Source organism: Diceros bicornis, chromosome 32, assembly GCF_020826845.1.
Source record: "Diceros bicornis minor isolate mBicDic1 chromosome 32, mDicBic1.mat.cur, whole genome shotgun sequence".
Taxonomy (NCBI): Eukaryota; Metazoa; Chordata; class Mammalia; order Perissodactyla; family Rhinocerotidae; genus Diceros; species Diceros bicornis.
The window spans coordinates 9,062,115-9,089,715 of NC_080771.1; the positions used below are offsets into that span (position 1 = coordinate 9,062,115).

Sequence of the window (27,601 nt, forward strand, 5' to 3'; positions counted from 1 at the left end):
TCAAAGCTCAACATGTTCTGTCTGTTGCCCCTTCTCTGCTGCCTCCTTGGCCAGAAGCTCAGTCCAGAAAGCCACTTCCTTGTCTTTCAGCTTCTGGGCTGCCTGGGTGGTGCCACCAATCTGCAGGTACCCTTCCTTCTGGTCGTATGCCGGCCAATGGGGTAGCCCCTCCCCATTGGGGTTCCTGGGAACAAAATCAAACAGATATTCTCCAAAGCTACTATGCAGTCCCAACAACCCTCTGAGATTTTCAGGGACTGATGGTGTCCTGTCTGCCAAGTGGCTCATATGCCTCCAGAGACAAGGAGATCACCATCTCCTAGGCAGCCTGTCCATTTTGAGAGAACTGTCATGTCAGAGGTCACAGGGCTGGGAATCTGACCATCAAATATTGTAAGCTACCCCTTCCCCATAGCAATGCCCTACCCCTACCCATTCCTATTCCGTCTTTGCCATGAGGCTCACCCGTTGCGAGCAAAGTTGGCCCAGAATTTCATCACCATCTTGCTGAGTTTGATCTCCTCTTTCGAAGCACCCTCTGTGGGGAAGAAGAGAAAAAGGTTTTTGCTACTCAAAGTATGGTTCATTGGTCCGCAGCAGCAGCATGACTTGCGAGTTTGTTAGAAATTCAGAATCTGAGCCCTTACTCAGACCTACTGAGTTAAAAGCTGCATTTTAAGAAGATCCTGGGTAATTTATGTGTACTTTAAGCTTGAGACTTACTGATCTAGGACTCAGTGAAGGGCTGCAGTTAATCTATAACCTGGCTGCCTCTGTCTTCTGTGCCCACCCGCCCTGCCCTTCCCCTTCCTGGTGGCAATGCCACACCCCAGGGTTTCCACTACAGCAACACCACCTCCCAAGATTGATCTGCTTTGAGTCTTTCCTCAATCTCCTCCACCCACACACATGTGCATAGAATCTGAAAAATAACAGAGCTGCAATGGTCCTAAAGAGTCACCCAACCGGGGAATGCCCGGAGGCACCGGAGTGTTACAAACAGCCCTGAGGTGGGTCACATGCAAGTCTTCCCTAACTGTTGATAGTTAAGGCATTGAAGACATTTGTGAAAGGTTTTCTTTAAAATATCATATTATTAAATATATAAAGTTTAAAAATATATGAGTTTTAGAAAGATAGATAGATGGTTTATTAGATAAATAGACACACATTAGCTCTGATTCAAGGTCAACACCCACTCTAACCTTACTATCACTCAATTGGATAGGCTTTTGTGAATGAGAAGTGGATGGTGGCACCCTAGCTCATGATCAGGGCCTGACAGGTCACCCACCACCTGTCACATTGATGACCAGGTCTGGATTCTTGTAGTGATCATGAATGAGGGCACGTGCATGCACAATCTGTATCATGCAAGTTAGAGAAAGAGAAAGGTTGGGAAACTTTGTAGTTCAACCCTGTTATGGAGAATTCAGGAAACTAAGGCCTGGAGAAAAGGAGGAACTTGCCTAAAGCCACCAAACTGAGACTTGAACCCAGATCTCCTAATCCCAAGTCTGTAGTCACCAAAGGGCCATCACCTTTTAGAAGTGGGGCCCCGAAGACCGAGAAGAGCTCATCTCCATGGTCCCCTATCACTGTCTTGGGTTTCATGTCTGGTGAGAAGCTTGGCCGATACTGAAACTCATACATGTAGGTGGAGGCTCCAGCATCTGCAAAGACATGGATTCATGCACAGTTCATTTTAACTCATGCACACCTGGAGGGTATCAAGGTCTCTGGGGGCCCTGAACACTTGAGGAATTGGGGGAACACCTGGGTCCTGAGTACAACAATGTTAATAACAGCTGGCATTGTGAGTGCCAGCTCTGTGCTGAACACTGTGTGGCCCTGCAGGAAACCTCTAGTTATCAGCATAACAGAGAAACAGAGTTTTGGAAAAATTTCCGTGACTTGCTTAAGGGCGCATAGCTACTGCCGGTGGAACTGGGCTTGAGCCAGGTGTTTGTTGAATGAATGAATGAAGATTAAATGAGTGAATGAATGAATGTTGAAACCCTGAGTAGATCCATTCAAAATAACTATCATTATAGGAACTCCAGGTCAATGCACATAAACTCCTTTGTGTACTGATATACTCACATTCAGGAATATCTACATACATACAGTTTGTACTACTGTGTTTCATTGATAACAAGCTAGTTTTCATTCCTTTGGAGAATATCTTCAGCTTAATGTGTGTCTTCTACTCTGTCCAGCATTGAACATTTCCAACGTTTTTCTCACTATTGAGAGAAGAGCGAATCAAATCCAAGTTGCAGGACTAAAAGTGCCAATATTTAAATACAAACATATACAGAAATGGGACAATCTGTCTCTTGTGTCTCAGGAAAACACAAACTCAGCATTTGCTATTTCCCTGTCACCTCACATCTTACTTCCTGCTTGGCCTGGGAAGTGTTAAGGTGGTGGTGAAGAGAGCAGAGGGGCTGAGGAAAGAGGAAGTTGCCTCTCTCCTGGCCCCTCTCCTCCTCCGCCTGCCTGCTCTCTCACCTCCTCCCCTCCAAGCCCCAGAGATGTCAGCTTTCCTGCTGATGCTCCTTCAGGGCTAACTCCTGGGCCACTCGGCCATGGAGATGGGCACTTTGTGTGGATCATGAGGCCGACAGTGAGTGACTCCAATGGGGGAATGGTCAGGCCCCAAGTCAGGTAGAGAGATTTTACAAATTTTTCCCCCTGTAAGTACAGTAACAAATTTGGAAAATGCCTCAAAAAGGAAAATAAAAAAAAAAAAGATTACTTATAATCTCACGACTCAAAGAGACCCGTTAATATTTTAGCACATATCCCTTGCATGTACACAAAATTGGGACAATATTGTATGTGTTATTTTGTAATGATTATAGTCATTTCTTCCCATGATTAAATATTCATCCACAAAATAATTTAACAATGTATGCCATCCCCACACGAGGATGTAGAATAATTTGTTTAATTGGCTCCCTCATCCCCTTCATTGCACCTCTGGTTTAGCAAGAGGTGTTGTTTGGAAGAAGCAATCCTCTGTGGTTCTGTAACCCACTTGTTAAACAGCTGCTTCAAAGTCAAGCAGAATTCACTGAAAGGAGGGCGTTTAACCTTGCCTCTGCCACTCAGGAGTTTTAGAAAGGAATTCAGCACACAGCATAGGCGAAGTACCTTCTGTGAATGAGAGGACTTATTTTGCACACAATGCTACCCAAAACATATATCGTTGTTTCTCTTTTTTTTTAACTTTCTTCCTTAAACTACTAAGATTTATAAAATTCCTACATTCACAACACAAGTCTTCGCATTTAAGTAGGGCACAGATTTTGATAGTAACAACTGGGAACAACACGAGAAGCGGATGGAAAGAGAGAGCTAGTAATCAAAAATATGCTAATTAAAACAGGTAAGGCTCCTTTTTTTTTTTTTTTTTGGTGAGCTAGGGCTTATGAAATTGGCAGCATTATTCTTATTTATTAATCTGAGTGCCCCAGGTCAGTGAATTAAGAAATCCACACTCTTATACACTGGAAACCAATTTCACAATCTGTATGGAGAAATTTAAAATGCACCTACGTCCCAGCCTAGTAATTTCACTTCTAAAAATCAATCCTAAGAATATTATTAGAGGCTAAATGAAAGACTTATGCAAATAAGGCTGAGAATAATGTCTTTTGTAACAACAAAATGCGAGCAGCCAGCCTAAATATCTAATAGGACAGGAATACTAAAATCAATTTTAATCCATGAAATAATGGTTGTTTTTGATGAGTTTTTATTGACAGTGATGAAATGTCTACAATATAGTGTTCTATGAAAAAAAACATAATATAGATTATTTTCTAAATTATATTTAAGACATGGAAAGATTATTAGAAGAAAATATATCAAAAATTTATAGCAGATACTTCCAGGTACTTGAATTATGTGTGACATTTAGTTTCTTCTTTATATGTTCCCATATTTTCAAAAGTTTCCACAACTGTGAGATAGTATATATTATTATGTATTAATTTTATATTCTGAAGAGTTATTTTTTATCAAGAAGACAGTGAGACAAACACAAAAATGGAAGAATAACATTGATAAAATCTGTGTAGTCCTGTCAAAAGACCCTGAACTCAAGTCATGAGATATCAGATAGAAAACACAAGTTCAGTATAGCTGGACCAGGAGATGATGCAGAAAGAGATACCACAAATCAGACACATAGTAAGAAACAAGACCAAGTTTATGAAAGAACAGATTTGTCCCCAGGCAGCCCCTGGCTGAAGAGTTTCATCAAGACACTCAGGAAGAGGAAGTGGTAACCAATATCAGTATGTTACTGTTCTGAGTGCCTGGGCACATAGTAGGTCAGCTATAGATACTTATCATTCTTATAACATCCTGAATTTACAATGCTTTCAGCACAGTTGGAGAGAGAGGTCTGGACCAGAGAACCATTTCCTGGCTTGCAAAGTAGGAGAAAGAGGGCTCCTAGAAAAGCAAGGGTCCTATGAGGACCTCAAAAAGGCACCCAGAAGGGACACCTCCTCTCTAGGCGAGCTCATCCACCCTGACCTCACACCCCACCCACACCTTGGTCAAAGCAGAAGGTCACATGGTTGACAGCACACACCGGGATGGACAAAAACCAGCCACAGACTTCGATGTTCTCCAGACCACCTGCCTTCTCACCTCCTACTACTCATTTTGTTCAGCTTTCTTAGGCCCAGACAGCCCTGCTGATCTTCTGCTTGTCTTCCTTTTACCCCAGCTCCACCAGTTAATAAATTAGTGTAAAGCTAGCTCTGGACCTTAGAAACCTTCCAAGACACATCTTCTAAGATGTGCTCTCTAGCCCCATGGAAAACACAAACTTCAAGTGAGGAGTCCCTGTAACAGATGCTTTGGATCCTCACCATATCCCTTACTTCTGGACGTGCCCACTTGACTTCCACCTCTGGCATCTGTGGCTCTTTGCCTCGGGTCTTTGGCCACATCAAACCACTCTGCCCATGTGTGCAGGCAGGTCAAAGAGCCAGGGAATTGACAACCCCTTAAGAACAGCCTTCAACCAATGACATGTGGAGTTGGAAGATAAATACCACAGCTCCCATACTGCTCACTCAGGATAACCCCGAGAATGTCTTCTGCAGGTTTCTCAGAGCTCCCCCGCTCCAGTGTCCACGGTGGATACTTGCTTGACAGGGCAGCATGGATTGGCTTCCTTCTCCTTCCTGTGTCACTTTTCCACTCCTCTACTGGTGTTTCCTGGGATCACCTCCTAAGTAAATCACTTACATTTGAATCCTTTTCCCAGATTCATCTTTTGGCAGAAACCAACATAGGACAGTGACCTGCCCCAGGCCATATGGAATCAGTCTTGTAGGCCCGACTCTCAGCAGTTTCCACATATCTGTCTAGGCTGTGGGGTGGGCAGGATAGACAGTGAGCTGGTGGGGTTGGTGTCCCTTACCTGTCCAACTTCTGGGACTCACCTCTGTGGAGACGGGCCACAGTCACAGATGGGACACCAAACACCACATCTCCCATCAATTCCAGGAACAGGTCTTTCTTTTTGACAGGGTCATCGGTCCATTCTAAATACTTCTCAGTGGCCACTGGAGCCAGTTCCTCAGGGATGTTCTGAAATGGATCAAGAGTGAAGGTGATCACCACCCTCTGGTGAGTGACACAGCCTCTCTTCTTGTGTTAATGGTGAACATCTCAATTCCTGTGCAAGCCCCCCCACCTCAGGTGGTGGGTGAGAAAGGCATAAAAATGGGGGTAGAAGCTTCTGGCCCCAGTCTTCCTTCTGCCATTTAATTGGTCTGCGATTTGGGGCAAGTCCCTCCCTTCTTTGGCTCTCAGCAGTTGCTGTGATTCCCTAACCTCTTACCAGGATGTAGTAGGACTTCTGTAAGAGTGATGTGGCCGTCTTCTGGTCCAGCTTGCCCTCAGAGAGTGGGAAGCCCATTAACTGTTAAAATAATGGTTAAGCAGTTGGGAATCAGCAGGAAGAACCAAATCGACCAACCTACCAAACCAGTGCAGGCTGAAGGCCACCTTGTCATGTCTTGATGGTCATGGGTCTTTGATGAGCTGGGCTACATTAATGAATCAAATGGACTTATTATATCCAGAAACTCAAAGAGTGCAAAGAGGACAAAGTAAGTGTTAAGAGAAGCTGTCCCTGGCCTTTACAGTATGTATGTGTGTGTGTATATATATATGTCAGGCTAGAGTCCCCACAATGGTCATCGAGACAGAGACGAAGGTTTAAGCCAGGCTAGAGTTGAAGTGGAGGGCTCTGGGCAGAAGACACAGACTCACAAATGGCCGCCCTGTCTCAGCTGACTGAGGAAGCCACAAATCCTGCCCTGTGGCTTTGGTCCTTCAGTATAACCTCTGAGATTGTTCTGAAGTGAGAACTGCAGAACTCTGCACATAACAGCTGCATCCAAACCTCTGCACTAAGGGACTCGACCAAACTCTGAGAAGGCTTCTAGCAGCTTAAGGCCCTGTCTTTAGGATGACCCAGCTTCTCTTAAAATGCCTTCCTGAGAAAGCTCCCTGCTGCCAGGAGAATTTACTGTTTGTTCCAGCCAGAACCTGGTGATGGGTTGATGGATCCCTGGATTCCCCCTTAGCACTTCATTTAGAAATCTTGTAATTACAAATCCTTTCTCTGCCCTTTGAGACATAAATAAACCACCCAAAGTTCTTCCTGAAACACCTGAGAGTCAGCTTTTGAAATGTAAACCTTCAGGGGATGACTCTTGCTGTCTCAGTCCCTGTGGGAGGGTAAAGACCTGACTTCAGTGGACATCTTGCTCCAACTTATACCACTGTCTCTTGTCATAAAGACAGAAGAGTTTAATTCTCCTCTAGATAGGCACCAATTAACTAACCCAGGTGGACCAGTCACATGGACAAACCCCCCTCCCACCCTGCAGCCTTTCCCTGATCACACCCAGCCTTTAAATAGGCTCCAGCCTTTAGTTTCAGAGACTGGAGTTCACTTCACACTGGACTCGTTACCCTACCACAGTGGTTAACTGAATAAAGCCTGTCCTCACCACTTCAACTAGTGTAGGCTTTGCTTATCTTTGACAGAAGAGAAAACACTTCCTAGCTTTTAGCACCCAGTTTTACTCAAGAGTAAGCAAGGTCCTGTGAATCATTCCGCTTAGATGACTAGGAGCATGTGCATGATTTATGGAGAATCTATGAAAGCACCAAGCTCAAGGGGAGAGGCCACAGGGCCCAGGCTTCACACTCCTTAACTCTCCAGCTCCTTCCCCTTTCCAGGCCTTGGTCTTCTCATCTGCCCAGGGATTATCTCCACAGGCCCCCCAGCATCAACATTTCAGGATTCGTGGATTGGAAGACAATCAGAGAGTGTTTGGAAAGAGGGGTCCCCAGGACTGGACCACCTGGGTGACAGTTGGGCCATCGCTGAGAAAGTTTCCACCGAAATGTCAACTTATGTGAAGGGGACAGCAGCCCTGGACCCCAAGGGGTGTCTAGAGAAAGAGGAGCTCCTGTGACCCGAGATGGGAGAGGTGATGTGAAGTGCAGGGGAGGTGAATCTAGGAGATCAACACATTCTCACCGTGGGAAGAACCCAGCCAAACTCCTGCTTGTTGATTCCGACAATGTAGGGAACAGTGTTGAATGTCTTTTCAGCCAGAATCTCTTCAGGCATCTTTGGCAGCAGCACTCCATCAACCACAGTGGGCAGGAAGGGATGACTCTGTGAAGAGGGCAGACTAGTCTGTGCTCCCCCTGTGGAGGAAACACCCGCCTGCCCTTACCGCTTGATGAGCGCAAGACCAACACCACACACTTGCGAGGCTACAGTGGTGAACAGAACTCAGGGTGCTAACAAAGGAGGCTAAGTCTGCGTGGCCCCACAAAGCAGAACTTTGACAGGAGTAGCAGTAGTAAGATGATAGGGGCAGGTGTCTCTCAAACTGGAAAATGTATACACATGTTTAGATATATTTATATATGTATAAATATATATATATTTATATTTAAGTATTGAAAGATATACACATACATACATATGTATATTTAGTTCAATTTGAAGTGTTTATATATCTTCCAATCTCTCTCTATCCACAGTCAGTTCTCATCGTTTGTAGTAGTGAATCTGACTCAGAAGGACAAGGGCCCAAATCCTAATGCAATATGGCTGAAAATGGGGACAAAAAATGTGGGTGTCACCACTGCTTTCTTCCAGAGGCTGTGCAGTTCAGAAAGGGAGGCTGCAGGAAGCCAGCAAGATGAGCCACTGCTTCTGGAAGGAGGACACAGGACAGGCCACATGGAGGGGGTGCCTGCCATGTGCAGTGGCTCTGGGGAATGAACAGTGTTCCAAACAGTGGAAACAGCATGAACAGAGTGACAAAGGTGTCACTGTGCAGGGAGAATCCCAGGAAACTCAGACTCTGAGAGTCCTGGGTTTGGAGGAAGCTGTGGGGCGTGGAGTAGAGAGAGCAGATGGTGCAGCATGTTCTCTGCACAATGTCTGCACAGAGTAGGGACTCAGATGTTCTTCAAAGGACAACTCCATGGAGGTGAGGGGGTTTGTCTTGTCAGGAAGATCAGCCTTTTAAGACGGGAAGGCATGCCCTGACCTGGGTCTACAAGGGTGAGTCTGGCAGCACCATGGGGCACGGGAGTGGGAGGGACAGTAGAGGTGGAAGATGGTGAAAGTCCAGGAGAGACAATGAGGGCCCGATCAGGGCTGCGTCCAGTGGGGGCTGAATGACACCAGCAACAGTGAGAATGGCAGGAGTCGCCGCTGTCCAGAGTGGGTGCCAGTGGCTGCCCTGGGTGGGCCTCGTGCATCACCTGGCTCAGGTCAAAGGCCCAGGGGTCTGCTTCACTCCTTCTCTTTTCCTTACACCCCACATCCTGTCCATTAGCAAATCCTGTCAGCTGTCACTTCAAGAATATCCAGGCACCAACCCCTTCTCACCACCGTCTCTGCTCTGGGCTAGTCCAGGCCGCCATGGTCGCTTGCCTGGATTATTGCAGTGCAGTGGATTCCCAGCTGGTGTCCCTGCATCTGCTCTGCCTCTTCCCTACCTTCTATTTCAACACAGCAGCCAAAGAGCCCCTTATAAAATCCAAGGTCTTCTGTTCAGAACCCTCCCATGTCTCCCCATCACACTTGGAATCAAAATCCAAGTCATTTAAAGGACCACCCCCCCCCATTCCCTTTTCAGCCCTAGGCCTGTTCCTCACTCGCTGCACTCCAGCCACACTGGCCTCCTGCCTCAGGGCCTTTGCAGTCCCTCTTCCCTCTGCCTGGAACACTCTTCCTGCAGTGTTCCTGACGGCTGGCTTCCTCTTCTTCTCCAGAACTCGACTCAAATGTCACCTTCTCATGGACCGTTCCCAACCCTGCCATGTAAATTCAAACCACCGGCAAACTCTAGCCCCATTTCCCAATTTCTTTTTCTCCTTAATGCTGACTGTCAACACACACTACGTATTTTACTTGTCTGTTTATTGACTCTTCCCTCGCTCCAAGAAGACAGGGATGGCCTCTGTTTAGCCTGTTTTGCTGTTATAGCCCCAGCTCCTGAATCCAGTTCTGGCGCACGATGAGTGCTAATTAAATCTTTGCTGAATGATGGAATGAATCTCATTTAATCCTCACAACACCTTTCAGGGTAAGTACTACTATCCCCAGGGAGAGAGCAGAGGGGACAGGATTGTAGGATGGTGCAGAGGTAATGTCATCTGAACCTGGCAACACCTTGGAAGGTAGAGGGGAGGAGGAAGGAGATGGGGAGGATGCTGTTGCTGTTTCCTGCGTGGCTGGGAGCAGGGTGGTGTCCTCAGGACTGAGAATCTGGGCTCCTTTCCAGGAAGCCCTGCAGATAATGCAGCTTGCACAGATAATCTCCTGCAGCCTCCAGGAGACGATCTGGGCCCCTCAATGAAGGCTCCTGAAGAAACCTCTTATCTAGTTACCTCAATCTCCCCATAGTGGAAGTTTCAGTCCGGGCTTCTCACTTGGGGGCATTTTTGGGAGCAGGAAATGTAAACAAGAACAAGGGGTCAGCTGGGCCGAGGGAACACAGAGTTGAGGACTGGGAGCACTGGGCTGGGAGTCAGGGGAATGGGTTCCAGTCCTATGTCTGGTCCTCGCGGCTGTGTTATCCAGGTAAGTCACCTCCCCTCTCTGGGCCTTAGCAATAGGAACACAGGGAGTTACTCTGAGTCCACAGGGGGAATTCTTTCATTCATATTTAACTGGAGCTTAAAGGTATCAAGACTTAAGTCCTATAATCAAGAAACCAAATGTTCTTACCTCTCTAGGATCTCCAAGGAAATCAAGAGTGAGAAATTTCTGTGAAGAGAAAGGTGGAGGATGTAGGTGAGAAGGCTTCTTGGCAGAAAAGCTAGACATTGGCTCCCCTAGGACTGAGCACAGGGTGTGGGTGTAGGACGGGAAGGGAGCTCTGGAGAGGATGTCTGCGGTTGTGCCTGCCCTGCCCTCCGTCCACTTCCCCTTGTTGTTACCCCAGGGAACAACATCCTAATTTTCCTTTTTGGGGACCTCCCTCTTCCCCACTCTTACTCCATGAATCCAGGCATCTGTATGTGACCTGTTTTCCTGACAATGGAGATTAGTTCAGGAATAAGCTCATGTCCATGTCAGTCCAATGGAGTTTACCCCAAAACTGTTGTTGGAATTATTGAGAAAGAGGGTTTCTGGGCAGATAGAATGTAAGTCTAGGATCCTGTTGTTGTCTTTAACCTCCCCAGGGGATTAACGGCCTGAGAGTGAAGCCAACACTGAGAGGTAAAACTGAGGGATAGAGACAGATTCTAATAATATCACATGTGCATCTGGATCTAGCCATGTCTAAAGCCATCTACTCCTGAACTGTAGTTTAGTTTTCGGTTAGTTACCTGAAGAGTCTGTTCCAACACATTTCTTTTTCTGCTCTAGGCACTTTGAGATGAATTTCTCATCTTGCATTAGAAAGTCCTGACTCATACAAGCTCAAGGAAATTCACCCTATCCTACACTTCTCTATGTTGTGTGTTCACCAAGGTTGCACCAATTGTGATGTCACACTGTAGTTAATAGGAGGGATTAGTATGCCGCAAGTGACCAGTAAGGGTTCCTCTATCATCGATTGTAGCCCTACCAGCTAGCTGTGTGTGTGTGTTGTGTGTGTGTGTACTAGGGAGAGTGGATAAACATTGAAATACTTCCACATGATCTCAGAAAATCTCAAAAGGACAACATGGGCACTTAGGTTTTCTGGGTTTTCTCAAAGTCTCCAACTCTTGCCTTAAAAGCTAGTTTCTCTTGTGCCACATGGAGAATTGATGAAATAAATTTGCCTCTTTCCAGGCATCAGAAAACAGTTGTGTTTTAATTCTTTGAACACATTGGTCACCTTATTTGAGCCTAAGAAACCAGGATCCAAGCACCAAGACCACACTGGAGTCACCACATGGAAATAGAGCAGAGTCCACTGCTAGAGGCCTATCCCTGGGCATCCAGGAGTATCCTTAGGACCCCAGTTCCAGACAGAGAGTACAGGATCTCAGGCTACTCCTGGGCTCACATTCATACCTTCCCCCTACAAAGAGAATAGTTGTCATTGGCCCTACAGGCTGTATTCTCTAGGCGTCTGTCCTGCTGTAGCTTCCCTGTGGTGACCCACTGCCATAGCCATCCATCAATCCTGAAATGTCATCTTCACTGTGAAGTATCCTTGTGACTATCATGAATGCTTCCCCTCTCTGTACTCCCAACACACTTAACCCATGACGTATATGAGCATATTCCTCCTTCCATAGTTCCTTGTGAGCAGGGAGTATAGCCAATTTCTGTCTGCATCACCCTCCCTTTCCCCACCCATACATGTAGCACAGATAGATGGATGGATGGATGGATGGAGTTTGTTAATTCATGGAGTTTGGGTGAATTGGATGGATAAGTGGATAGACGGATGACAACTAGCATATCAGTGATGGATGGATCATTGAATTTAGAGGAATGGATATATGGTGTTTGGATGATGCATGGATGATTGATAATACAGGAGTTAAAGTTATGGTTAGATTGATATTAAAGTGATGAAATGATATTAATAAATTGGTTATATTGGTGGATGGGTAGATGGAAAAGAAGATTAATAGATAAATGGGTAAATGAGTGGATGGATTTGTAGTTATCCTAGAATCACAATGAGGTAGAGTCTCAGAAAATCTAGAAAATTGAACCAACAAGTGTTACAATTGAGCTAGCTTCAAAATAGGGCAAGATAAATTGTGACAACCTGTCTCAAAAACTGTTCTTAATATCCCCATCACCAAAATTCAGGATGGTAGTTACTTCAGGAATATGTAACGTTTAATTTCTTAAAAATATATCTGAAAACAAGAATAGCAAAATACTAAGTTTTGATAGAGCTGGGGGATTATTACATCCTTTTGTCATTAAGTTATTTTTTGACTTTGCTAATGTTTGAGATATTTCATAATGAAAAAGAAAAAAGAAATTCCCCATCAGATCCAATGGCTGACACTGTTCCTGAGAGGTTAGACACTGTCACAGGTAGCATTCTGCAGCAAATTAACATCTGAAATGATGAAGTCTGGGCCAAGTTTACAGTGGGGGGGCTTGTGAGGCCATGAGAATGGATGCACCTACCATCTTCAGCGTCATCTCCAGGAGCTCGTCCTCTGTCTTCTGGCGCAGGCAGTGAACAAGGACAGCCGAGGTGGTGGTTTTACACCCAGCAAACACGGCAATTTGCTGCAGAGATCACAGGCGACAGCAGGATTCAAGAGCCAAGTCCCTTCCCTCGGGCAATAAAGAGGTGTTTCATCCCAACCTCAATTTCTAATGGCAGCAGAGGGAGTGACAGAAAATACTCTAGACCAGCAGCTGTGGGTCCTGGTCCCAGTCATGCCAATTACACAGCCTCTGTCTCTGTTACCTTATCTATGTTAAAATGGGCACAGTGATCTCGGAGCTGAACATCTAAGGAGAGGCAGCATGGGGTGGGGTCTAAGAGCATGGGGTTCAGAATCACACTGTCTGCTTTCAAATCTTGGCTCATCCACTTCCTAGCCATTCAGCCTCGGGCAAGTCCCTTACAAAGTAACCAAAGGAGAAGACGCAGATGGAGAGAATGATGGTGGGGCCGTGGAGAGTGTGTAGGGCTTCTCAGAGCCTAGTACAGTGTCTGACACAGAATCAATGCTTAGTATGTATTTGTTGAATAAATAAAAGGGTACAGAGACAAGTAGAGGAGAAAGAAAGAGAGAGAGAGAGAATAAGAGTCGTAGAATCCCTTCATTTCCCAAATTTCTGGTTCCTGTTTGATACCGAAATCCAGCCCCATCTCTGCCACTTGTTTCTTTTAAATAAATTCCTCCTTCTCCACTTAAGCCTGGTCAAGTGGGTTTCAGTTGTTTACAACCAAACAGTTCTGAAAAACAGTCTCAAAAATTCTGAAAATACCTGTTTTCTTCCTTTCTTCTCCTTCTACTTTCCAGCCACTTTAAGTCTGGCTGCTGCCCTCCCACCACCCCCAAGCCAAGAAACCAGCGCTCACAGCCCTGCCAAAATACTCCACATCACTGACTCCAGTGGGCGCTCCTCAGCAGGGCCTCCTGTTGCTCACACTCTTCCTTGGCTTCCTAACAGTGTCCAGATAAAGACAAAGTCCTCACAGGGTCCTGTGCAGCATGGCCCCTGCAATGTCCCAGTCCTCAGGTCACTCCAGAGTCTCTCTGGTCCTTCTGCTCTGGTCACATCAGCCTGTCTGACTGTCTCTCACTCAAGATATGCCCTCTTGCCACAGAATATTTGCACATGCTATTTCCTCTTCCTGGAATCTTCTTTTCTCACTAATTTAGTTGGTCTGGATATATCAAAATTATTTGTTGAGTGAATGAATGAATAAATGAATGAATCATCCAGGAACCATCCCCAGTCACAAGCCCTCCACAAGGGAGGAACCACAACAGGCATACATGCTGCAAGTGGGTTCACAAGAATTCAGACCCTGAGAGACGCAACACATGGTAACACTCCACTGCCCACTGTCTGGCCCGGCGCTCACCATGACACATTTTGGGCAGTGTGGTCAGTGGACAGTGCCCTGTGCTGGCAGTGCCGAATCATGAGCTTGAGTCCCAGCTCTGCCCTGATCACTCTCTGACCTTGACAAGCTGCATCCACTCTCTGCCCAGTTTCCTCAGCTGGATAACTGGGATGTTGGGTGAGGGGGTCTCCTTGCCCTTCCCGCTCAGCCATTCACACGTCTGTGATTCCTTGAGGATGTCAGCTGGATCCCACAGCAAGAAAGGCCACTGAAGACTCCAGGAGAGCAGAGCACAGGGCGCAGGAGTGGTCCAGTGTGAGACCTACCTGAGCTGTGGCCTTTGAGTCCTTCTTGACCAGGCCAGATGTGAAGACCACCCCACTCTCAGAGATGGCCCGGTGGAAAAGGTTCTTGGCCAGTGGAGATAACACCTGGGAAGGGAGGGGTGAGGAAGAGAGTTTATGCTTACGGGGAGGGGTCTTCAAGAGCTACCCCCATCCATAGCTCTGCCCTGGACCATTGCCCTGGGGACCTTTGGGCTCAGTGGACATGACAGGTCCTCTCCTGGCATGGCCTGTTCCCCAGGCTGACTCTGGGACCCGGCAACTCCAAGAAAACCTCGCTCAGCTGGGGGGAGCCAGACCGAGGAACAGACAGGCCATGTGTGGCACGTGCTGATTATAACAAACAAAAATATCTGAAAGACACTTAGAAATTCCTAGCAGCGCTTTAGAGACACGGTTCTGATTCTGCATTTCCATTACTCAGAATATATCCTAAGAAAACTGATAATGGAGGCATACAACCATTTCTAAGAATGCTGAGGATGTTTTACGTGTAAAAACTGGAAATAATTCAAGGTTTCAATATTATGAGATTGGGTACATAAGCTATTTTTTATTCGTACCATGGAATACTCTGCAACTTTAAAGAATAAAATTATGGAAATGTATATAATTCTTAGGGAAATATTTATGGTGTATTATAATGTTAAGGAATGTTTTTTTGTTTACAAAATCCCAGATAGATAGATAGATAGATAGATAGATAGATAGATAGATAGATAAATGATAGACAAGGTGAGTCATGGAAAATTGACTAGAAAAATATGTGTCGAAATGTCCATGGTGAGTGTCTTGGGTAATGAGATTATGGTGACTTTCTTCTTCTTTAAGGTTATCTGTACTTTTCCTTTTTCTCCACTTTATATCAAAAACATTTCCCTCTGAGTATTCAACTATGAAACCAATACATACTTTAAAAATACAGTATTGGCACTGACCCTCTGCTCAACTGTGAGGCAGCTGGAGAGTTCCTTACAGCTCCCAGCACCTTCTAATCTGGTTTTCCATCTTTGCTTCTCTCAGTGTCTCCCTCAGCCCCATTCCCCACACCAGGCTCCCAGGTCGTGTCTGTATCCCATGTCCCTGACCCATCCCTCCTTATGCCACCTTCAAACCCCACCTCCTTCTCATACATCTCCACAGTCCAGCTTCCACTCTCAGTCTGAGATTGCTGCCGTCCCTCTTGGGCATGGACAAGACATCAGACCACCTCAGAGGAGGCCCCTGACCTGTTCCTAGGGCTCTTGTCCCCCTGACATGTAGATCTGGCTTCAAGCCAAACAAGACACTCTGCCCAACTCTCATGGTTGACTCCTGTTATTCATAATTTATACCCACCACTACTTCCCAAGAGAAATGAGGTGAGTCCTAATGTCAAAATGATTAGGAAGGAGAGAGAGAGCTCAACCAAGTGCGAAGAGGAGGAATGCCATTGTTTCAGCTACTGTTGGAGTTTCTTATGGCCCCAGGATGTTAAGCTGAGCTCTGAGCTTCATGAATGTCAAGGAGAGTTTGGCCATTAGCTCTCCACCATGCGATGCAGTGCAGAATGGGGTATTGAATCCAGGTCTTGTGAGTAAAGGAGCCTATGGCTAGATTGGCTGGTCTCCAAGCATCCCATCAGGAGCCACAACAGGTCCAGGAACACTTACAAGAACAGAAACACTTTCACCTCCTGCTGACTCTCCAAAGATGGTCACGGAGCCTGGGTCCCCTCCAAAGTTGGCAATGTTCTCCTGGACCCAGCGCAGTGTGGCCACCTGGTCCAAGTGACCCCAGTTTCCCCGGCTGTGCTCGTCTCCTGTGCTGTGAGAAGAGAACAGGGTGGGGTGGGAGCAGAGACGGCATGGCAGGGCTCTCAGGTCCGTAGATGGGGCTCTAGGTGAGCCTTCTGGAATGAGACGGGGCTTCCACAGCCCTGACACAGTGGTCTTCACCCGCTTTCCGCTCCTGCAGCATTGTTCTGTTGTGGGCTCTACAGTCCTTCATCCCCATCTGTCTATTGAGCATCTACCATGTGTAAACACTGTTCTAAGAGCCAGGAGCCCATCTGACAACAAAACTGGCAAATCTCTGACTATGCAGAGCTCACACTACAGATCATAAACAAATAAACAGATAAGTATAGAATATAATGTCAGGTAGTCAAAGTGCTTTCAGGAAACATAAAACCTGCTAAGGGAAAAGGCAAAGGTGGGGCAGTGAGGTCCTATTTCAGATTACATGACCAAAGAAGACTCTTTAAGGCTGTGACATTTGAGTAGAGACCTGAATGAATGAGCACAGAGCCTTGCAAATATCCAAATAAAGGAATTCCAGGTGGAAGAAACAGCAAGTGCAAAGGCTCCTCGGTCCCGTGAACAGAGTGTGAGTATAGGACATGCAGCTAGAGAGGGCCCTTTGAGCCCTCGTGAGGACGTTGATGTCATTGTAAGTAAAGAGGGAAGTCATTGCAGGGGAAGGATATGACTCCATTTATGTCTTAAATGGTCACTCTGACTACTGTGGGGATCAGACAGAGTATAAAAGTAGCCATGCTATAAAAGTAGGAGGTTATTACAATAATCCAGGTAAGAGACATAGAGGGCTTTGATTAGCGTGGATCTAAGGGAAGAGATGAGAAGTGGCTGAATTCTAAATGAATCTTAAAGGTAGAGCCAGAGGGTTTGCTGTTTGACTGGATTTGGGGTGTGAGAAAAAGAAAAGAGTCAAGGCTGACCACAAGACCTTTATCCTGAGCAACCAGAAGGTTGGAGCTTCCAGAAGCTGAGCAGGATTCACTGTGGTGAAAGTAGGAGTGTTTTGGGGGAGGGGCAGTGGGAGTCGAGGGTTAGGTTTGTCCCTGTGAAGTGTGAGGTGCCCTTTAGATGTCCAGTGGATACAGCAGGAGATGGAAGGATGTAGTCAATGATCTTCATCTGGGTTTCAAAGGAGAAGTTGGGGCTAAAAATAGGGAGCTGTGAAAGTGCCCCTGAGGTCAGTCAGGGCAGCAGTGGAGATGGAGAAGGAGACACACACAGAGGACTGAGAATGGAGAGGAGGAGAGTCCATTGAAGGGGCTGAGAAGGAGCAGTCTGTGAGGTAGAAGGTGGCCAGCAGCCAAGAGATGGAAGCAATTCAAAAAGGCATGAGCAATCTTGAGTGGATGCTGCCAAGACCATGTGTGGATGTTTGCCAAGGTTGAGCCAAGAGCCATTGGTCATTGGTGACCTCGACCAGAACAGTCTTGTGGTGTGGTATGGGTGAAAACCTGACTGTCATGGGTACAGGAGAGATTGGGGGGAGAGGAAGCAGGGAAAGCAAATATAGCTGTTTTACTGTAATGAGGAGCAGAGTAACGGTTCATGGGTAAAAGTGATAAGCAGTCTCAATGAAGGCAATACATCCTTGATCATGACTTACCTGGGATAAGCCTTTTCCAGCTCCATAGGTAATTCCAGGGAGTAGCCCACCCCTCCCCCAGCCTGCCCATCAGCCATCTCAAGGTCAGAGGTCCTGGGGCTGGTGCATTCAGAAAAGGCTCATAGTAACTGTCCTGCAGGAAACCTAGTCCTATTTCCATGGAGACTAGGTGGAGAAGATTCAAGCCGTGACTCATGAATATGCGAAAAGCAGAAGGAAATGGGATGAGAGGACCTGACATTCTTGAGAGGGTTGTCCCCTGGGATCAGACGCTACGACAACCTCCCAGCTCCAGTCACCCATTCCTTCACCCAGAAGCATTCACTGAGCTCCCACCATGAGTCTGCTGCTTCCTTACTTTCCCACGAGGTAAGATGTGTAAGCCTCTGACTGCTGTGCTGTATACTAGCTGTCATTTTAGAGGTTGTAATGTGCTGGGGCAGCACAGGTGAAAAGGAGATGAGCATTTCAGAGAAGGTAATATTTGAGTCAGCCAACCCTGGCTATCTAGTGGTTAAGATTCACTGCTCTTGCCATTGTGGCTCGGTTTTGTTTCCTGGTCAGGGAACCATACCAACCCTCTGTCACTTTTTATACTGTAGTGGCTGAGTGTTACTGTGATGCTGAAAGCTATGCCACCAGTATTTCAAATACCAGCACGGTCACTCATGGTGGAAAGGTTTGAGTGGAGCTTCCAGACTAAGACAGACTAGGAAGAAGGACATAGTCATCCATGTTCAAAAAATTGGCCACGAGAACCCTATTAACAGCAGTGGAGCATTGTTTATACAGTGCCTGAAGTTGAGAGGATGGCACAGAAACACTGAGCAGAGTTCAGCTCTGGTGCGTATTTAAGTTAGGAGTCAGAATTGAAGCAATGGCCCTAACAACAAATATTTGACTTGGGCCTGACAGGATGAATAAAAGTTTCTCAGGTAGAATAGGCATTCCGGGCAGAGAGAACAGCACATGCAAAAGCTCAGAAGGAAGTGGACCAGTGTGGCTGGGGAATGAGAAGGTAAATGGAACCCAATTATGAAGGGACTTGGATGCTTTACTAGGGAACTTAGCAAAGATCCCCTTGAGGGCTGATATGACAAGAGTGGGGTCCTAACATCCTTGCTTTGGGGGCCAATGAGCAGTGAGGAGAGCACAGTATATTACCTGAAGAATCCCCAGATGCCCAGGCGGTACTGAATGGTCACCACTACCACGTTTTCATGGGCAGAGAGGGGCAACCCATCATAGCTTGATGCTCCACCTACCACCAGACCACCTCCGTGGATCCACACCATCACCTGGATAGGGAAGAATTAACCATATTGATTACAGAAAGTAGAGCTGGGAAGGACCTCAAGAGGTTGTCTGCTTTGGTCACCTACCTCTTGGCCATGATTTAAGGAGGCCATTACCCAAAGTCCACCAGTCCCCAGCAAAGTTGGAGAAGGTGGGCATTCTTCTACCCCATTCTCCTAGCTGGGGCCCAGCCCACCACCCCATTGAATACGTCCTCATTGCCCCCACCTGTCTCCCCAACCTCAGTGTTCCTCTATCTAGGGCTCTTCATGCTGAGAACATCATCATGGGAACAGCCAAGGCCAAGGGTCATCTTCTCCCCAATACTCCGATCATCCTCATGCCTGGACCTCTCACCCAGCTCAGCATATTCTTCATGCTGCCACACTTGTATTTCATCTTCATCTTAGTTACCTCTTAGGCAGTGAATTAAACTTCTCTCATGTGTGAATGATCATCTCAAGAAGCACACATGCCACCAGTGGTGTGTCTTCTTAATGTGCTTTCCCTCTGCCTCCTCCTGATTCCTCTGCATCCCCAAATCACACCAATTCTCCAAAACCCAGCCTAACAGCCACCTCCTCTAAGGAGACATCAATCCTTTGACTAACAAGATATGAAAAACTACTATGTGCCAGGGACTGTGATAAGAATTGAGGATGAGAGTGCTCAAAACAATTCATGACTCAGGACTCTTACATGTAAAGAGCTCACATAGCAAGGAAGTGAGAGTGGCTAAAATAATAACATTGTAATAATTTTGTTAGAATATCCTATGTATGTCACAGGTGAAACTGAGGTTGAAGGGGAGCAGAATACGCCGCCTCAAAATATGCCATTTTAGAATACTGATTATCTAGAAATAAACTGACTTAAGAAAATTACTTAGGAAACAGTGACTGCAAGAAGGACACTCTAACCCTCTTTTGTCTCCTGAAATCAGGAAATAAATCTCCCAAGTGAAAGGTACCCTCCCTGCACCTGGAGGATAAAGGGACTCCTTATTACCAGAGATAGGGAGTTCAAGGTTGAGAAAGCTATATAAACAAACTTTGTTACTTCCTCTTTAATTTGCTACCCCAACCCAAACCCCTTTACTTTGCCAAATATTCACAAATAATTGTTTCTTTGTCTGAAAGGTATAAATGTTGCTTGCTTTGGTCACTTCTTTGGTGCTCAAATTTTTATGAGCTCCTGTATCTACAAAATTAAATTTGTATTTCTCCTGTTAATCTGTCTTATGCAGTTTAATTATTAGGCCAGCCAAAGAACCTAGAAGGGAAGAAAGGAAAAGCTTTATACTCTGCATTTCCTGTTTTCACGTGGTCTGGCTGTGGTGGGTAAAGAAACCCCTGGGGCCCCTGAAACAGCCATAGCTGGTGTTGTTCCCACCCGAAACTGCCTTCATCCTCTTCCAGTCTCCACCAGAAGATCCTGGAGGCTGGAACTCGCCAGCCTCGACCAGTGTTTCCCCCTGCTTACCGGCAGCCTGCTTTTCTTCGTCAAGTCAGCAGGAGTGTAAATGTTTAGGTACAGACAGTCTTCAGAAAACTTGAGAGGAATGTTCTCCTTTCTGTTGGTAACGAGGTCTGAGACCATCTGCCCCGCCACCGGGTCCTGGGAGCACCTGGAAGGGGAGGGAAAAGAAGAACTCCTGAAGTTCAATCAGAGCTAAGCAAGGAGATGTCTCCTACAATCAGGCTGGACCTTGGACTGGGAGGTTTAAGCCCGTAACAGAGTTGCTCTTACCAGATTGGAGACACAAGAATGTGCAGGAGACTATCTGGGGATCTAGCTGGGGGGCCCTGGTGCTCACTAAGGTCTTCCAGGACTGTGTACAGTGAGGAGGCCTGGCACCTATTCCCTTCCCAGATCCTTCAGGATGCCCTGGGTCGAGGAGAGGAGGCTGCGTATGTACTTGGGAGAGGACAATTTCCTGCACGCCCGGGACACGGCCTGGGTCTCCACTGGGTGCCGTATGGTGGGCTGCAGGTTGAACATGTTCTCACCAGGTAAACCAGGTGTCCTTGTCCTTGGGAGACTTCCATAAACCATGAGATGTCACTCAAATGACAGGCATTTAGGGCACACAACAGGTCAGGGATGAGATATTTGTGGGGCAACATTAAAAGAACTGTGTTCTAGGGGCCAGCCCGGTGGCGCAAGCAGTTGGGTGCGCTCCGCTGTGGCCGCCGGTTCGGATCCCGTGTGCGCACCGACACGTTGCTTGTCAGGCCATGCTGTGGTGGCATCCCATATAAAGTGGAGGAAGATGGGCATGGATGTTAGCCCAGAGGCAGTCTTCTTCAGCAAAAAGAGGAGGATTGGCAAATGTTAGCTCAGGGCCGATCTTCCTCACAAAAAAAACTGTTCTAGTCCTGCCTCAGCCACTAATATGCTGGGTGACATTGGGTAAATTCTTTCCCTGCTCCAGGCTTCAATCTCCCAGGTCTAGGCGAGGGGACTGATTTCTTTAAGTGTCTTGCATCCTTGACATACTAAGATTCTATCATTACCCATCCCGGGCAAGCACTACTTGTTGCCCTAATAACCGATCTTAAAGATCCAACATTGATTATAACTGGTAACATTTACTGAGTCCTCCCAGCATGTCAGGCGTTGTACTCCTGGTGTATTAACTCATTTAATCCTCAAATCAGCCCCATGACATAGGTTCTATTAATATCCAGATTTTATAGACAAGAAAATTAAGGCAAAGAGAAGTTAGAAATCCCTCCTTCACACAGCTGGAAAGATCCATAGTGTGATAGTGTGGAGTGCTTATGCTTCCAAGGACATTATAAGCAATATTTCCTGATTTCAATGTACCCAGAAGGCAGGGGACACTGTCCCCAGTGTGTAGATGAGGAAACTGAGGCACTAAGGTGCTAGGATGACACAGATGTCAAGTGTCGGAGTCAGAGGCTGCAAAGACGACGTCCTGATCTCCATCCTGGAGGAAATTTCCTTGGATCACTAAGAGCAAGGGGCATAATATTCATAAAAGAAGAAATTAAAATGTCAAAAAAGGTACCAACATTGGTATTCAAATAATGCAGGATAAATAGCAAAAGTATATACATATATATATGTATAATTGTAGTGATGATAATAATAATTATTATTATATTGCCTGCCCATTAGCCAGAAAAAATTTTTAATAACCTCAAAAATTGCAAAAGCCCAGTGAATGTAGGTTTTCATATATTAATGGAAGGAGTGTAGTAGGGACATTTCTAGAGGGGAATATAACAAAACGTGCATACTCTTGGACTCAGAAAAGTCATTTCTTGGAAGTTATCTAAAAATATTCGTATATGTGCTTAAAGATTTACCTGCAGGATGTTCATTAGAGAGCTATTTATATTATCAAAATATCAAAAACAAATTAAGAATCTCAAATAACAGATTAGGTAAATAAATTAAGATTCAATACTTAAGGTAATGCAGCTATTAAATGTCAGGATGTGATATTTGACGACATAGAAAGATGTTCATGATATCCTTATAACTGAGCAAAGCAGGCATTCCAACTATCTATATACAGTGATGGGATAATCTGATTTATAATAAGAAATATCTGTCTTTTGTCCAGTTTCTGGCACTGAGCCCCTAAAACCTTGGAATTTCCTAAGACATGAGAGCCATAAAGGTGTGTTTGTTATATTCATGAGGTGATGTTTGGACCTCACCTGAGTATGGGGCTGGTTGCCATGAGAATCATCCAGTGATTAGAGAGTTGGAACTTTCAGGGTCCCCTGCCCAGACCTCTGGCGAAGGGAGAGGGACTGGAAGTTGAATCAGTGGTCAGTGATCAATGGTCAGTGATTTAATCACTTATGCTTCTGTAATGAAGCTCCATAAAAAATCAAAAGGGAGTTCAGAGAGCCTCCAGCTTGGTGAACGAGAACGCTTCCTCGTGTCACCCTGCAGGGCCCCAAACTCCACGAGGACAGAAGCTCCCTTCTTCAGGACCTCGCCCTACAGATCTCTTCATCTGGCTTCTGACTCTTATCCTTTAATATTCTTCCTAATAAACTGGTCATCTAGTGAGTAAACTAGTTTCCTGAGTTCTGTGAGCTGCTTCAGAAAATTAATGGAACCCAAGGAGGGGGTCATGGGAACCTCTGATTTATAGCCAGTGGGTCAGTACCACAGGTAACCACCTGGACGTGTGATGAGCAGCTGAAGCAGAGGCAGTCTTGTGGGACTGAGAATACGAACGGTGGCACCTGATCCCATTTTTTGGTAAATAGTGTCTGAATTGAATTGAATTGTAGGACACCCAGCTGGTGTCTAAGAATTGCTTGGTGGTGTGTAAAAAAACAAGGGACATTGGAATTGCATGCAGATTCTTAAGTGGTTCTATTTTTAAGGAGGAAATAGGTAAGAGATAAAAGATTAAACAGAATCTAAAATATGAGCAGCAGTTCGTTCCAGATGGTGAATCGTATATGATTTTAAATTTTTTACCTTTCCTTACCTGTGTCTCCCCACTTTTCGGTAACAAGTATGTATTACACTTATAATCAAGAAATAAAAACAGTGAATATTATTTTTAAAGGAAGGATGAAATGAAGGGGAGAAGAGTATAGAAGAGGAAAACAAAGAAAAGAAAAGAAGGCAAGAGGTGGGATCCTGGAAATTCCTAGAAATGCTGGACCAAGATGAATAAGGTCTGACGGGATGCACACAGGCATCCAGGCACCCTGGGGGGTGAGGCTGAGGGGCTTCTTTGCCCAACTTGGCCAGGGTGACTAGGACACACCAACCACTGCTCTGCTCGTGACTAGGTGGCTGGACACACCTGGGAGTTGAGAACTTGCCCCGTCAACACCCCAAAGCACCCCTCAGCCACACACAGCCTGGTTCACCCCGCTCGCCAACTATGGCAAAGTTCAAGTAAAAGGAATAAAAGAACCACTACTTCTGATCCCTTTCACTTGCTCACATTTTTAGTTTATTTCCAAAGCACTTACCATATTCTAATGCATTACATAATTCATTTATTAATTTGCATGTTGTTTATTATCTGCCTCTGCTCCTAGAATGGGAGATCCATGAAGGAAGGACTTTCTGTTCTGTTCACTAATGCATTCAAGTAACCTAGAACATGCCTGGCACACAGTAGGTGCTCAATAACATGTGTTGAATAAAGGGCTCTAGAATGTTGTGGGAGTTCTGGAATGTCTCTAAGGTTCTACTATATCTTGATGATTCCAGAACACAGTATTAGCCACTCAGAGGATTGCCTGGGCTCATTCCTGCATCACTTTGAGGCAAATGTCATACTCTAAGATGCCAAAGCCACCCCCCTGCTTACATTGGAGGGTAGGAGGTGGTGTTCTTCACGAAGTTCCATGGTTCTGCAGGCTGTGGCGGAGCAAACCTCAGGGATCCAAGAGGGGGCTTGGCAAAAGGGACGCCTAGGAAGACGGCCACGGGCTGTGCAAATCCTTCTAAGCTGACGTACTTCCCCAAGACCTTGCCCTGCAAGGTGTCCACAACAGGTGGCGAGGATGGGAGCCCTGCTGGACATGGAGAGGATATGAGGACACGTCAGAGGTGGAAGGCTGGACCTGGATTCCAGGGGGGTCTTGTCACTTGCAGCATGTGACCCTGAATGAGTGACCTCAGCTCTTTAGGCCTCAGTTTCTTGTTATGCAACAGAGAGATGATGTTAACTGTCCTTCCTAACACATAGGGCTATCTTAAGGAGCAAATTGGAATTGGAGGTAAAACAGCACCAAGTGAAAAGTAAATACAAGAAGGAGGACTGCTGAGAGTGAACTGGGTTTCCACTCTCAGGAGCCTCTGGAAACAGTTATCCACTAGGATCCTGGTGCTGAGCTGCATGCTGGATGGGAGGAGGAACAAGAGGTGGCCCCTCTTCTCAGAAACTCTGAACCTTGTAGGGAGAATGAGCCACATACTACTTGACCCTCCTGCTGGGAAGAAAGTGGTCAGTGTCCTGAGAGAGGTACCAGTAAGGTCCTACAGGAGTTAGAAGAGAGAGCGAGGGCTTCTATTGGTGGCATCATGGAGAAAGTGACCTTGGAGCGGGGACTTGCAGCCGGGGGAGGACTGTGTAAGGGGAGATGGAAGAGGGGGCATAAAGGCATAAAGCAGAGGTGAGAATGTGCCGAGGCTCTGAGACAGCAAAATGCAAGGCCTGCCCGAGGAAGAGTGATGGTCCAATTTGAGCCAGAGGGAGTCTGTGGGGAGGGGAAAAGAATCCTGGGATGAGAGAGGTTCATGTCTGGGAGGCCCTGAATGCCAGGCTAAGGGTTGCGGTTTTATTTAGTGGGTAAATGAGCAGCAGAGAACAGTTCTGGAGTGCAGGAGAGTGACACAATCAGCTTGAAGAGGGTTCTTCTGGTGGCTCTGAGCCGGGTCGTCCAGAGCGGGAGATACCGGGGGTCAGATTCCTCTCTGTTCCATTCGTGTGGAGCAGAGAGTGCTTCCTCACTGAGCTGAAATCATCTCCTGCAGCTGCCCCATCAGCCCTGGTTCTACCTGCTGTGGGACCATCCTGAGCTGTCATGGGGCAGGCGGCCTTTCAGACACTTGATAGTGCCCATCCCTCAGGTCTTCTCTCTTGCTCCACGTTTGTATAAGTGATTTCTAGCCTCTCCTCTGTCTAATTGCTCTCCTTTAGATGTAGACAAAAGGTATCCTTTGGCCACTCCCTTAAAGTGTGTGGCCAGAGACAAAAGGAATAATCCAGATTTCTTCTTATAGAAGAATATCCAATGCTAATCTTCAAGAGAGATGAAGTGGAGAGAAGCCAGGTTGCCAAGGGTGACAAAGTGGTTGACGGGGTGACGGCATCAGCAATAATGGTGAGAGCAGCAGTTACCATGTATATTATAGGTAATGTTTATATACTGAGCATTTCCTATATGCTGGATGTGCATTCCAGGTCATTTAAATTAATCTTCACTAAAGTCTGGCTCGGTTGGTGTCCATATGTCCATTTTACAGATAAGTAAGCTGAGGAAATGGAGGCACCCAGTATGGAATTTCTGATGATGGAAGTGGGATGGACTTGCTAAAGGGGGACCATTAGTAAAGGAGTAACCACTCCTAATTTGGTTCTTACTCGGCCCTTACACTCAGTTCCAGGCCTCCCACAGTGTCATACCACCAGAAAAAAGATAGAATCCAGATGGGCCTGGGCTGTCAGGACACTGATGGCCAGAGCACTGTCTCTGGATTCGGGAGTCACAGAGAGAGTCCAGAGCATGATTTTCCAGCTGACCTGGGACTACCACATTTCCCTGTCTGAGTCTCGGTTTCTCCATCCATCAAATGGCACAGAGGTTCTCTGAGGGCCCTTGCTGCACCCTCGTATTAACCATGTCCTTAGCGTCTGTATTTGATGCTTTGACATCTGGAGCCTTGCTGACCCTGGAGGGACTGCCCCTCCCAGAGGCAGCCATTCCTAGAGATGGAAACCAATTTGTCCTTCCAGCAGGGTAGATCCCACACACCAACCACCTTCTTTATCAGGATCCTGCCCTAATCACTCCAGGGCCAGGTACCTGGCAAGTGCAGACAGCCCCGAGGCTCCTGAGCCCATTGAAATTGTTCAGTTTGCCAACCCTAAACCTGCTTATCCTACCTCACCCCTTACTTCCCACAGCAACCAGGATAAAGACTCTCGCCCACAATTCCTCCTCCTCCCTCTGCCTCCTGACCCCCCCAGGTCTTTCACCTTGTGGCCCACCATGGGGGTGACGTGCCCCCTCCCCTTGGGAACAGTGAGTAATAAACTCTCTTTCCAATGGCAGTCGGCTCCTGGTCTGTTGGTCTTACCATACCACAAATTTCTATTAATACATTATATTTTAAGACAATTTGTTGATTTATGTATCTTTTCTTTGCAAGCTCTTTATAGAAGCTCTTTAGAAACAACAACCCATTTCCTCCTCATAACAGCCCAGTCAGGTAGTACTATTGTCATCCCATTTTTAGAGGGGGAGACTGAAGCACAGAGAAGGGAAGTACCTTGCCTAAGGACATACAGCTACTAAGAGCTGGGCTGAGACTCGAATCCATGCACTCTGGCCCCAGAGTCAATATTTATATTCTGCTAAGCCACTCTCCAGGATTTGGCCATATCTGGAGTAATATTAAGGGGAAATAAACAGAGTTTCTCAAAGTCCTCATCTGGAGGCATGAGGTTGGCTGGGGCCCTCCTGCGTGTGGCTGAGGCTGCTGAAGTCTCGGGTGTTTATCCTCGCCTGGACGGGGCTGTCTGGGCTGAGTGCTCCAAGTCTGGAGGGGGGACTACTGAGGAAAGACCTGTCACGCCTTTGTCCCATAAACATCTCTCTCACCTCGTACCTGGACAAGGATTTCCGAATGTGCCCCCACTATTTGTATTTCAGAAGGACTCACCCCAAGCTGTGGAAGTGGCCAGGGAGACCAGGACCAGAGTGAAGAGCCACATCGTGGAAGGAGAGCAGCTCCTGGGCCTGCAGG

The 27,601-nt window shown here is 46.4% G+C and overlaps 1 protein-coding gene across 2 annotated transcripts; it reads right to left on the minus strand.

Annotated features, from left to right (window-relative positions):
- Positions 1 to 27,601, minus strand: LOC131396008 (liver carboxylesterase-like). Of its 2 annotated transcripts, none has more exons than XM_058527842.1 (14): positions 27,518 to 27,601; positions 24,438 to 24,642; positions 20,597 to 20,741; positions 18,983 to 19,116; positions 16,069 to 16,222; positions 14,399 to 14,503; positions 12,671 to 12,775; positions 10,307 to 10,345; positions 7,589 to 7,729; positions 5,873 to 5,953; positions 5,472 to 5,619; positions 1,542 to 1,673; positions 466 to 538; positions 1 to 184 (listed from the first exon to the last, which is right to left on the minus strand). In XM_058527842.1, the coding sequence occupies exons 1-14, from the start codon at positions 27,567 to 27,569 to the stop codon at positions 1 to 3; spliced, it is 1,698 nt and encodes a 565-aa protein (XP_058383825.1). In that variant the 5' UTR covers positions 27,570 to 27,601. The 2 variants fall into 2 exon arrangements, with proteins under 2 accessions (XP_058383825.1, XP_058383824.1); XM_058527841.1 differs by having other exon boundaries at positions 24,438 to 24,645.

Excerpts from the sequence above, each read along its gene's own strand:
- LOC131396008 (XM_058527841.1), bottom strand. The coding sequence starts at position 27,569 with ATGTGGCTCTTCACTCTGGTCCTGGTCTCCCTGGCCACTTCCACAGCT. Across the intron at positions 539-1,541 it reads CGGGGCCCCACTTCTAAAAG|AGGGTGCTTCGAAAGAGGAG; the intron begins GTGATGGCCCTT and ends TCTTCCCCACAG. Across the intron at positions 185-465 it reads GCCAACTTTGCTCGCAACGG|GAACCCCAATGGGGAGGGGC; the intron begins GTGAGCCTCATG and ends TTTTGTTCCCAG.